The 13631-nt window shown below is 42.2% G+C and overlaps 1 protein-coding gene across 1 annotated transcript in view; it reads right to left on the minus strand.

Annotated features, from left to right (window-relative positions):
* lamb4 (laminin, beta 4) overlaps positions 1-13631 on the minus strand; it is a 39479-nt gene that overhangs the window by 24666 nt on the left and 1182 nt on the right. Inside the window, exons 3-4 of the mRNA XM_065292160.1 lie at positions 12271-12318; positions 11516-11673 (exon numbers count right to left, since the gene is read on the minus strand). Of these exons, the coding sequence (XP_065148232.1) occupies positions 11516-11673; positions 12271-12310 (198 nt within the window). The 5' untranslated portion in view covers positions 12311-12318. The remainder of the gene's footprint in view (positions 1-11515; positions 11674-12270; positions 12319-13631) is intronic.

Consider the following 13631-nt stretch of genomic DNA (forward strand, 5'->3'; position numbering starts at 1 on the left):
CCCGCTGGACACCCCTCCGGAACTTCCCCCTCCCGGCCGGCCTCTCTCACCCGCTGTTCGATTCCCCATACGAGGGCGCCGACCACCCTCCCCTCCGGGAGAATGGTCTCCGTCCTCTCCGAATCGGACTTTTCGAACAGACGGGAGAGAGCATCAGGCTTGGTATTTTTCGAGCCAGGCCGGTACGAGAGGGTGAAGTTGAAACGATCAAAGAAGAGTGCCCAACGAGCCTGCCTAGATGTTAGTCTTCTGGCCGAACGGATATATTCAAGATTCTTATGATCCGTCCAGACCAGAAAGGGCTCCGAGGTTCCCTCCAACCAGTGACGCCACTCACCCAAAGCGAGTCTAACCGCCAACAGCTCCCGATTCCCTATGTCGTAATTACGTTCTGCTGGGTTTAACCGGTGAGAGAAAAAAGCACACGGATGTACTTTCCCATCAATAGACGATCGCTGTGATAAGACGGCGCCTACCCCGACATCAGATGCATCCACTTCCACTATAAATTGTTTAGCCGGATCGGGAATAGAGAGGACAGGTGCAGAGATGAACCGGGATTTTAACACATCAAAGGCCTCCTGAGCCTCTCTACTCCAACGGAAACATACATTAGGTGAAGTGAGAGCGGTAAGAGGCTTAGCGATCTGACCAAAATTTCTGATGAAACGCCGATAAAAATTGGCGAACCCCAGAAATCGCTGAAGCTCCTTCCGAGTGTCGGGTACTGGCCAATCGGCAACCGTCTTAACCTTAGCGGGATCGGGACGAATTTCTCCCTCGGCAATGACAAAACCCAGAAACGAAACCGACTTCTTGTGGAACTCGCACTTCTCCGCCTTAACAAATAGCTGATTCTCTAATAGCCGTTGTAAAACCATGCGAACGTGCTGAGTGTGTATCTGCATGGAGGGAGAAAAGATGAGAATGTCATCGAGATACACAAAGACAAATCTGTTAATCATGTCACCCAGCACTTCATTGACCATGGTCTGGAAGACAGCTGGAGCGTTACAAAGACCGAACGGCAGAACGGAATATTCCCAGTGTCCAGAAGGTGTATTAAAGGCTGTCTTCCACTCATCGCCCTCTCTAATACGTACCAAATGATAAGCGTTGCGCAGATCCAATTTGGTAAATACGCGCGCTCCCTGTAATAACTCGAATGCTGATGACATTAAAGGCAAGGGGTACTTATTCTTAACAGTAATGTCATTCAGCCCTCGATAATCAATGCACGGACGAAGAGACCCGTCTTTCTTTTTTACAAAGAAAAATCCAGCACCGGCTGGAGACGAGGAGCGGCGAATGAGACCGGCTTTAAGAGCGTCATTAATGTACTTATCCATAGCCTCTCTTTCTGGTTTAGCTAGGGAAAATATGCGACCCTTAGGCGGAGAAGTGTTGGGAAGTAGTTTAATCTCGCAATCATACGACCGATGAGGAGGCAGAGAAGTGGCCCGGGACTTACTGAAAACCTGATACAGATCCGAGTACTCCGCCGGGACCCCTGAGAGATCGATAGCCGGGACCTGCGAGACAGAACAAGAGACAAGAGAGGGAGCAGGACCAAGACAAGAAACATAACACGAAGACTTCCATGATAACACAACATTGTTCTGCCAATCAACGTGAGGATTATGTTTGGATAGCCAGTCATGACCTAAAATGACTGGCGATTGTGAATCTTCTAAGATGTAGAATTCAATCTCCTCACGATGATTGCCAGAAACAAACAAACTCACAGGGGGTGTGCGGTGCGTGATCACGGCCATATGCTGGCCCTTCAATGTCCAGGCAGACAAAGGGGAGGAGAGAGGGATGAATGGAATACCCCAGGACTTGGCCAACCCAGCATCCAAAAGACACGCCTCCGCACCGGAATCCAGCAACGCCTGTGACGAAAAAGAGTTAATCATGACAGGTAGTGTGGTGCTGCTCACGGGAGATTTAAATGACGATGCGCCCACCGAGACTCCCAGGTTCATCGGCGGGCGTGAGCTTTTACCGGACAGGTGGCCGCCAGATGCCCCGGCTTGCCACAATACAAACAGAGGCCATTAGACAGCCGACGACTTCTCTCTCCAGCAGAAATTCGGAACTTGCCCAGCTGCATAGGCTCCTCGGAGGGCGTCTCTGAAGCGATCTCCCCTGGTTCTGACATCAGGTGGCGAAATGAGCGACGCAGATCTCTCTGCCGATGGCGAGACTCGACCCTCAGAGCCAGATCGATGACAGCTTCCAGGGACGTGGGTGGCTCCCTCAGTGCAATCTCGTCTTGAATACCTGGCGTGAGACCCTCGAGGAACTGTGCTCTTAATGCCGCGTCATTCCAGTTGCAGCAAATAGCGAGCGTTTTGAATCGTATGGCGAAATCAGTAACAGAGTCATTACGTTGCCGTAATCTCACCAACTCAGCCGCTGCCATGTCTCCCTTGAGTGAGCGGTCAAATAGTTTTAACATCTCCTCCTCGAGAGCCTCAAATGAAAAAGTAAAAGGAGCTTTAGCCCCCCAGGCGGCCATACCCCAGTCTCTCGCCCTTCCAGTGAGTAATGTCAGGACATAGGCCACCTTGGAAGTGGATGAAGAAAATCGACGGGGCTGGAGTGCGAAGACGAGAGAGCACTGCTGTAAAAAGGATCTGCAGGTGTTGGGATCGCCATTGTAGGTGGGGGGTGTAGCCGTGTGTGGCTCCCGTTCAAATGAAGCGGCTCCTCCGGATGAGGTTGGGGCTTCATGGTGAGGAGTCACTTGGTCCAAGCGATTGCTGAGCTCTTTCAGTTGCTCAGACAGGATGCTGAAATCTCTGGCAGCAGCAGACAATAACGACGAATGTTGGTCGATGGCCGCCCCCTGCTGGTGAAGGGCGGTCTGTACCTCCCGACTCTCTAAACTTGCTGACTCCATATGTGGCGCGCTCATCTGTCAGGAAACGGACTCAGAGTCAAGTGCAAGTTAAATAGTTTATTTAGAAAAATGTAGAAATCAGGAGAGCAAGTCACTGGTAGATCCACACACGGCGTACACCCGTTGACTCACTCTGATGGAATCACTACTGTGGGAATGAATCACTCCCACAGTAGGGGAGAGTGAGTCGGCGCTACACAATAATTCAGTACAGATCCAAAGGAAGAGAGAGCCACCCACGCGCTCCGTCGAGAACGCCAGCACTGCCACCACACGCAACAGAGGGATGAAACACGCCGCCCTGAAGGTGGATGACAGGCGGAGATGGAAGTCCAAGTTCTCAGACGGATAATCCACTGTGTAATCCAGATGATGAAGGACCACCCGGAACCCACTGGTCACCGCCTAAAAACGAAGCGAACCAGTGGTTCCGAGAAACAACAGTAATTAGAGTCAATATAATCCACAAGGTAAAATGGGTGAACTCCACTCACGGGTGATGATGCAAACCGGAGAGAGGGAGACAGCTGGTATACCGCCTAGAAACGAAGCGAACCAGCTGTGTCGAGAGACAAACAAAGTCAGTATAATCCAATGCTCCAACAAGCGAGCGGTCCGGGTGAAGACGTGTCCCCGAATGCCGAAACCAAACCTGGGGTAACAAAGGGAAAGACAGAGAGCGTCTGACAAGACAAGGCAGGGCAACAGGACTGTGATAAAACAATGAGCGCGCAACAAAGGACAGGACTACGTGCAATATAAAGGGAAAGGTAAACGAGACACCACCGGTGAACAATCAACTGAAACAAGGGGGCGGAGTTAGTGAACACACGAGGAACCGGCACCACAGGTAAACAACACACACACACAGATCACACAGCCATCGATCACCCAGCAGTCATGACAATAATTAAGTATGAAGAAAAGATATCTAACCAGTCAATAGAAAAAACAACATTATGGATTAAGAAAAGTACACACGAAAAATGCTGGGTTGTTTTCAACTCAAGGTTGGGTAAAATATGGAAAAATCCAACTATTTGGTTATTTAATTATTTCTTAATATCATTCCATTACTTAATGCAACTCATAAACAGTCAAGAAAACTTGAAACAAAATTCAAAAAATAACCACATAAGGAAAAAAATTAATTTAGATTAACTTAGTTTTCCCAAAAAAATGACAATAGGTGGTTCTGCATTATCCCAAAATGCTTTTCCTATACACACTGGGAATAAACATTGAATTCACATAGAAAAAAAACAAAGAAAACAATAAACATGCCCAAGCAGTTGGTTGATCAAAGAGGTATAAAAAACCTAAAGACAAAATCAAAATACATAGACGCATTAACTTTTGATAAGACGTTTTGAAAAACATTTTTTGTGAAAAAAGTTTTATCTCACTGACCCAAATAAAGCAGATAGGTTTTAGAAGAACTGTTTGAAAACATCCATGGACTTTTTCCTCCCACGCTTTTCTACTTTAGGCGCTGATTGTAGATATGTAAAACTTGCTACATGCAGCAACAACTCCAATGGTTTGCAACTCTACAAAAACAGCACGCATGGATGCTTCAGGCTGACATGAAAACATCACAGCACTAGGAACTCGTTGACTAGACATACTCACTCCAAGGGCCCTATTTTAACGATCTGAAACGCAAGCGCGAAGCGCAAGTGACTTTGTGGGCGGATCTTGGGCGCTGTTGCTATTTTCCCGGCGGGAGAAATAACTCTTGCACCAGGCGCAAATCAATAAGGGGTTGGTCTGAAGTAGGTTCATTATTCATAGGTGTGGTTTGGGCGTAACGTCAAATAAACCAATCAGAACGTCATCCAACATGCCCTTTAAACGCAAGTGCGCAAGTTCCATGGCGGGTTGCTATTATTATGACGGATTTACCAGGCGCACGCCAGGAGCGGCTCACAGCCGAGGAGACCGACGTTCTTGTAAGAGCAGTCACAGACAGAGAAGTTGTTTTGTATGGGGATAGGAGAAACCCGCCCAAATTAGCGTCGGTTAAACAGGCGTGAGAGGAAATAGGCACAATTGTCTCATCAGGATGTCAGGAGACGGGGGAATCCCAAGCTTGCCAGCATAAATCGGGCACACAGTGTAACGGGAGGTGGATCTGCCTCTACACAGACGCCAGCAGAGGACATCGCTGCGTCCACCCACCGCTGAAAGCCAAGAAACGCAAGCAGTCCAACACCAAAGTACACTTAAGGTTTCTAATGAAAACATTTTAATTATTATTTACATAAAATAAACGTAATACAGCCATACAACAAACTTATGAAAATATTTTAATCGTTATTTGCAAGATAATTTTTTAACGCAGCCACACAAAATAAATAAAAAGTATCACCACAATGCTTACCACAATGATTTCCCTTATCTCATGTGTTAATATTTTTTATTGTAACAATTTATGATTTGCAAAAATAACTGTTGCATCTGTGTAGATTAGATAAGCAAAGGGTGTGCGCGTTGTGTCCGCTATACATTATGGTCAAGCATGCGCCCTTAAAATTGCATAATGAACAACGCGCAACGGGCCACTGACTTTAGACTAGTTTTTTCTGGTCAGTGGCGCAATTGTTTTTTGAAACTGCAAAATAGCATCAGGGATGGTTTGCGCCGGAACAAGCCTCCTTTTTTGCGCTGAACCGCCCAGGGAGCGCAAGTTCATTCCCTAGTTTGCCGACGTGCGTCTGTGGAGGGAAAAACCCGCTGTGCGCCAGTGCAAAATACGAATGATACATGCGTCACTGACAAAGTCAATTACGCTGGCTGCAAGAAAGGGCCCCTAGACTGCAAAATATGTGTTCGAAGTGTCATGTGTGTTGCTTGTGTTTTCAAAATGTGTGTTTGTTGCGTCATGTAAACCATGTGCATCACATGTTGATAAGACACGTGATACACACAGGTTCACTCGATGCATCGAACACATATTTTGAAATTACAAACCACACACATGACGGGCTACATACATGTTGTGACGAACTTAACATTGTGCACCCTCGAAAAAATAATTCACCGGCAATACCAACCACACAGGGCTTTTCCGTTTCGCCACAATATATATTATACATATTATATTAACAGTTCTGTATAACAACCCAGTCTCACTGCAACTCGTGTTATAGTAACAAAAATTTTGATCAATTTATTTGTGTTTGATGACATGAATTTCCACTGTTTTTCGTGTCTCTGGAGACTAATGTCTTTTTCGTCCTTCCCAGCACGAATTTCTATCAATGGCTGTTCGTGTCTGTGGCAAGACTTTCTTTATCGTGTCATTTTATATTTTGTTTTCTATTTTTTGACCATTGTCGTTTGGGGTTTGGGTTAGAATCACTTTCTGCGACTTCCTAATGCAAACCCCAACTCTGACCCCAACTCCAGATGAGAATAGTTTTAAAAGTGGACGAAAAACATGTAGAAACCAATGCATAAAATTACATCGTAACGCAAACCCCGAATCTAACCCTGCGTTAGGAAGTCGCAGAAAGTAATTCTAACTCTAAGGGACAATGATTTAAAAATAGCAAAGAACGATGAGAAAAAAAATAAAATGACACGATAAAGAAAGTCGTGCCACAGACACGAACAGCCACTGATAGAAATTCGTGCTGAGAAGGGCGAAAAAGACATTGGTCTCCAGAGACACGAAAAACAGCGGAAATTTGTGTCATCAAACATGAATAAATTAATCAAAATTTTCGTCACTATAACACGACTTGCCGTGAGACTGGGTTGCGTATAAAGACCTTACATAATGAACTGTATTGTTTTTATTACCTTGGAATGAGTTATTTTTATCTACATACACTGCAGGTCCCCTTAAAGGGATCGCACACCGGCTGCGCAGCTCAGCGTCGCGTCGAGTCGCGTCTAGGACAACTCGGAGGTATTGTAAACCGGAAGTGCACATTAAATAGCGCGAGCTTCGTCAGATAGCATCTACTTCAAAATACAAAATATACGTTAGCAGCCAATGTTAATCGTTAATGATTTGGGACAAATATGATGTTATTTAATGTTAAACTATGTGAGTGGCGCTGTGTGGCGCGACAGGGATTTGAGCAACTTCCTGAGTCACAGCTGGGCGGCACGGACAGGCGCCACCTGGCGGCCAGTGTGCGATCCCCTTTACATGGAAGTCGCCGCCATATTTCTACAGTAGCCCTATACGGACAAACCGTTCCACAGAGCGCATTTCGACCCTACGTTGTCTCAGACGACGACATGTTTGTCCTGTGGCAGCTACTGTAGCTTCTCATTGTGTTTCAAAATTAAGGTTGGTTGCAATTTGCAATCTTCCAACCAATAAGTTGGGACAATTTGGCATCTACAATTGAACAAACTTGCATGTCCTTCGACTGTGGGAGGAAACCAGAGTAAACCCATGCTGATACAGGGATAACATGCAAACTCGGTGCTCGAACCGAGAACCTTCTTGCTGTGAAGCAATAGTGCTACCCACTAAGCCACTGTGCCACTCAACCATTTGGTTAAATTAACATAGAAAAGTACCAAACCATTGGTTGAAACAACCCAGAATAGGTTCATTTAACCCTCTGGTTGCGTTTGTCTATATTTTACCCAACCACCATGTATAATACTGATGTAGCATTCCTTTTAAGGAATGATAAGGACATTTATTTATGTTCTTATACAGAGAAAGCTTTATAGTAATCCTAAAGGATTTTGTAATAATGAAAAGTATTGGCTGTATATTATATACCTTACATAATTTCCTTTCCAATGCCTCCTGGCAAGGCCTTACAAGCATTTACTATTGAAATGTGAAAGTCGTATAGCATGAATACAGTGACTTTCAGGTGTAGACATGTAAGAACAAGACTTGTCCTTTACATAAATAATCTCATTTAAATACCCGATAAACCTACCAAGATACACAAGCATCAACACATAGGTATTAAATCACCTTTGCAGTGGGGAAAAGTAGTGTAAATTTAGAAAATGACTGACACACCCACATACCAAGGTTATCAACCGTATAGACGAGGCCGGGGGGAAGGTGTTTGGGAGGAGCCATAAATTAGTCTTGTGACAGTGAAAAGGTAATGACCGATGTGACAGCTATAAATGCACATCTGAACTTGTCTGTAGTATGTATTACCCAAAGGGTTTGTCAGACCGTAAAATAAGATTAAAAGCATGCGGTGCTGAAAGCGGCTACTTGAATGGCTTAACTGATTTGTTGTGGACTGGTGCAAAAAATAATGCATGTATTTTTCTGATAATAGATCATGTACACTGTCAGAATAAAAGGTATAAAACTGTACCTTTTCTTTCGCTGGGATGGTAACCCTAAGGTTACGTTTTGTACCTTTACAGGTATACTAAACATAATACAAAGTTGTACCTTTTAGGGTATGAGTAGTTACACGAGTAAGTATTGTGGCACAAGCGGCACAAGCGGCTAAAAATGAGAACTATATTGTATGGCAGAAGAGCACTTAGTGTGCAGCACTTCGAGCTTGGGCGCAGTAATATTGATGGAAGTCAACCCAGTCTCACCCCATTTCGTCAATATTTGACGACACTTGACCATTCGTCATATGTTGACGTGAAGGGTATACCTTTCGCGTCATTTTTTGACGAACTGGGGACTTCAATACTATTACGTCCGTTGCATTCTCTTTCCTATTTTATTACCATTTGCGCGTCGGTTTAGGGTTAGATTTACATAATGACATCCCTACCCAAACCTAACTCTAACCCCAACGCCAGGTGACAACTGTTTCTAACCCCAACGCCAGGTGACAACTGTTTAATTTCGCGTACACTGTTTAATTTCGCGTACACTGTTTAATTTTGCGTAATCTAACCCTAAACCGACGCGCAAATGGTAATAAAATAGGAAAGAGAATGCAACGGACGTAATAGTATTGAAGTCCCCAGTTCGTCAAAAAATGACGCGAAAGGTATACCCTTCACGTCAACATATGACGAATGGTCAAGTGTCGTCAAATATTGACGAAATGGGGTGAGACTGTGTGATGGAAGTTTGAGCCAGGGGGGAGTATTTAGGAGTGACGATGTTACTGCGCGCCGAGATTGAAGTTTTATTTTATTTTGTGCCACCATACTTACTCGTGTAACTACTCATGTAACAGTCTTTAAATAGGGAAAACATGGAAGTGTTTGTTGGCTTCTAAATTCATCCCTGTTTGGATCCTAAGGAATGAATGGGGCTAGGCTAAATACTAACACATTCACAACGCGCTGTACAAAGATTAAATGCATGCATTGAAAAAAGATAGGTATGTATTCATTTGTCTGAGCTGAGGTAAGAACATAGTAAAATGTTGAAAAACTGTGGTGTTTTCCTTTAAATTAGAAGTTTTATGTGTGTTCAGCTATTTCACCGCTTTGAGTTTCACAAACTTTCCTTTTGGTGGTTATTATAAAATTTATGGCATTCAATCTGCCAGGTAAGCTCAGAAAGAAAAAATGTATTCAGTTTAACATTAACATAGCTTGCTTTGCATGAGCCGTCATTACGAGAGCATTTTTTAAATTAAGTGATATTGTATGTGGTTTTCAGTAAAGACTTAGTAGTGTTAAACATTCATTTATGTTGGAGATTTAGAAGAGTTTGCTATTTTTTGTTTTGTGGTTACCATTGTTCAGAAGTGTAGTGCCTGTGCTTAGGTGTAGGTTGAATATGTGTTGCCTTATTATATAAACAAATACTAAAGTCAATGCCAGCACTGAGCTCAGTTTCTTCACACTTTCATACACATGCAGGCCCAAACGGAATCCGTGCCCGCAGGTTTCCTCGAAAAACTCTGTGGAATTCAATGCCCATCATTGATAAGCACACACACACATTGATAAGCACTTTAGCATGTTTGTGAGCAGTAGCTGTCATTGACAAGCGCACAAACCCCGCGCATGTTTGTGAGTCGTCATTGATAAGCAGTAAATAAACCCTGTGCCTGCTGTTTGCTGTGACTGTTTTTAATGATAGAGAACATGAACCATTTGATATTTGAGATTAAATAAAACTTGCAGAGTTAAGGAGATCTCACTTGACTCTGTGGTCTATGTGAACATGTAAAGTATGAGCATGTACAGCACTCGATACTTAGTTGGAGCTCCTTTTGCCTGAATTACTGCAGCAATGCAGCATGGCATGGAGTCGATAAGTTCTATGGCACTGCTCAGGTGTTATGAGAGCCCAGTCGCTCTGATAGTGGCTTCAGCGCTTCTGCATTGTTGGGTTTGGCATATCGCATCTTCCTCTTCACAATACCCCATGGGGTTAAGGTCAGGCGAGTTTGCTGGCCAATTAAGAACAGAAATACCATGGTCCTTAAACCAGGTACTGGTAACTTTGGCACTGGGTGCAGATGCCAAGTCCTGTTGGAAGTTGGTCAGCAGCAGGAGGCATGAAGTGCTCTAAAACATCCTGGCATACGGCCACGTTGACCTTGGACCTCAGAAAACACAGTGGACCAACACCAGCAGATGACATGACATCCCAAACCATCATTGACTGTGGAAACGTTGTGTTGCATACGTCTGTGAGTAGTGGTTCTTGAAGCACTTACTCCAGCTGCAGTCCATTCTTTGTAAATCTCCACCACATTTTTGAATGGATTTTGTTTCACAATGCTCTCCAGGGTGCGGTTATCCCTATTGCTTGTAGACTTTTTTCTACCACATCTTTTCCTTCCCTTCGCCTCTCTATTAATGTGCTTGGACACAGAGCTCTGTGAACAGCCAGCCTCTTTTTCAATGACCTTTTGTGTCTTGCCCTCTTTGTGCAAGGTGTCAATTGTCATTTTTTGGACAACTGTCAAGTCAGCAGTCTTCATCATGATTGTGTAGCCTACAAAACTAGACTGAGAGACCATTTAAAGGCTTTTGCAGGTTAATTTTTGAAAAAAAAAGTTTTGAGTTAATTAACTGATTAGAGTGTTGCACAAGGTGCCGTAAATATTGGAACTTATCACAATATTCTAATTTTCTAATATACTGATAATCATCAAAGATAAAAGAAGTAACCATTTGAAATATATCAGTCTGTGAATATAATATACAAGTTTCACTTTTTGAATGAAACTAGTGAAATAAATAACTTTTTTATGATATTCTAATTATATGACCAGCACCTGTATAGCACTATAAACAATAATATATGTAATTTTATATATAAAATATAATTCTATCTTGACATGCACATTATCTGGTTCATGTTTATTTCAGAGGACTCATTGGTTTGGTGTTTTCATTTTCATTGTAAGCCTTTAAAAGGTAATTTGTAATATTTGCATCTTTAAATCTCTTAAAACATTTGTATTCGAAACTATTTTACTAAATAATTCATTTTACTACAATCTAGTTGACGAAACCAAAATAAAAGATTTTTGTATGATTAAAATACTAATTCATACTAAATTTTTTCTTGAGATCAAGTTGGTTGTGACCCAGAAATCTGTAGTTGTGATAGGCTGGCCATTTTGGGATAACTGCAACATTAAATCCAAACACCCAGAAATACTCTTTAAATAATGCTTTTACAACACATGCTCAATGACATTGATTGTTGTTTTGACAACTGACCTCTAGGTATCCCAAGATGCAATAGTTTTGCGGTCTGTTAAGGCCACAGGTAGAGGATGCCGTGAGCTGGGCGGCACGACCCACCATGAGGTCACCGAGGTGAGGATAACACGAATTCCCCACACATTCATCCTGGAGGTAAACTGGAGCTGCAATCACTACAAATCACAAACGTTGGGTTACTTCAGCTTTGAAGTAGACAGCGTGACCTAAAGTCATGTTTTAATAAAGTAATTTTAGCAGCAGTATAAAAAATTTTGGTTTTCATAAATTTGCAAACACTAAAATTGGACTTTTCTTTTAAAAGCTCATGAAAGTTTTAAGGGGCAATACATTATTTTAAGAACATAGTAAGTAACTGCTTAAAGAAAAGGATCAGATCATAAAACCTGGAAAAATGTGGGGAAAAACAAGACTAGACAATAAAAACATTAGACATCTGCTGAATGCCTTTGTGATCAGCTGGCACTGTACTGTACGTGCCAAAAGCCCAGACTAAGATTGCAATATGCAAAGCAACAGATAAATTTGAGTGGCAGTGCTTCGTTCAAACCGGCTTTAGGAAAACCACAGAAGTATGCAGAAAAACATACATCAGAAATGCATCTAACAAAAAGTTAAAAGATTCAAGTGTCAACAAGCGGGAAACATTTAATCCAAGCATGCAAGTGATCACATGTCCCTGTTGAATTGACTCAAAGGGTAATTTCACTGTCAGCTTACAGTAACGTCAAAGTAGAAACGAGCAGACTCACAGAGAAACAGGAATGCCGATGCCTCCAATCGAATCTGCATAGCGGGACCTACGGGATTGATTGGTAAACGGGTAGAGAAGATGAATGAGTGAATGTAGTGAAACATGTGAGAACATCAATGTGTCAAAAACATATGTAGGCTCGCCCTAGGGGTTTGCTTTCTGATTAATGAAAACAATGGATCATAACATTTTGGTCAGGGAGTATTGCACAGTCAAAATAACATCAGTCAGATACGTATGACTTACAGGCTAACAGTGACTGAAGATCTTTATGTTTATCAAAGTTTGCATCAATGATTTTATTCAAAAGATATTTCGGGTGAAATCATTAGGATGTTAAGTTCATGTTTCATGAAGATATTTAGTAAAGTTATATCAAAAACATATTTATTATTAGTAATATGTGTTGCGACTTCATTTGGAAATCTTTAAAGGCGACTTTTGCAATATTTTTAGTTTTTTGCACTCTCAGATTCCAGTTTTTTTTTTAATAGTTGTATATCGTCCAGATTTTATCATGGATAGCTTATCTACAGTGTTGGGGGTAACGCATTACAAGTAACGTGCATTACGTAATAATATTACTTTTCTGACGTAACGAGTAAAGTAACGCATTACTTTTTACATGTACACATTAATATTTGAGTTACTTTCTCAAAAAAGTAATGCAAGTTACTTTTTTAGTTTAATTAATTCAATATAAAACAAATTATGTACTGAATTAAAGGTGCAAAAGAGGATGTTTGTTTTATACATTTTTGCAATATTACTTGAAACTGTCTTTATTAAATGATAAAAGACTATTTATTAGCTGCACTGAAAGTAATAATATTAATATACGTCATCTGTGCACAAGATAGGGCCTTAAAAACATCAGCCAATTGCTTATGCGGTCATCGCATAAGCGATTGGCCCTCTGGCTTGTCAATCACTGCCATTACTATCCTTGTGAGAGACGTGCGCGCTCCAGTAACTAAACACAAGCGAGTAGCGTCGACTGATCTAACGTTTTAACGTCTTATTTGTTTATTATCAAATCATTTCACATAATGAATCCACTGATGCGACACAGCATATGCCAGTGGTAAACAAACACTCGTGTTCAAATATTCGTGCACGAGTTTTGGAAGGCGTTCCCTAGAAATGAGCCGTGAAGGAGGGAGGCTGTTCTTACGCATGCGCTCATTTAAAAAACTCAGTAACCGTTTTTGGATTCTCAGTCGGCAAAAAACATCCTCTTTTGCGCCTTTAAACTAAACGTAATCACATTATGCACTCTATGCGTACACACCTGGGAACAGTTTGAGTCAGAAACTGAGATGATAGGCCAGAGCTGGACATTTTTGTGATGAAATATGC

This window comes from Paramisgurnus dabryanus, chromosome 23 (genome assembly GCF_030506205.2).
Source record: "Paramisgurnus dabryanus chromosome 23, PD_genome_1.1, whole genome shotgun sequence".
NCBI lineage: Eukaryota > Metazoa > Chordata > Actinopteri > Cypriniformes > Cobitidae > Paramisgurnus > Paramisgurnus dabryanus.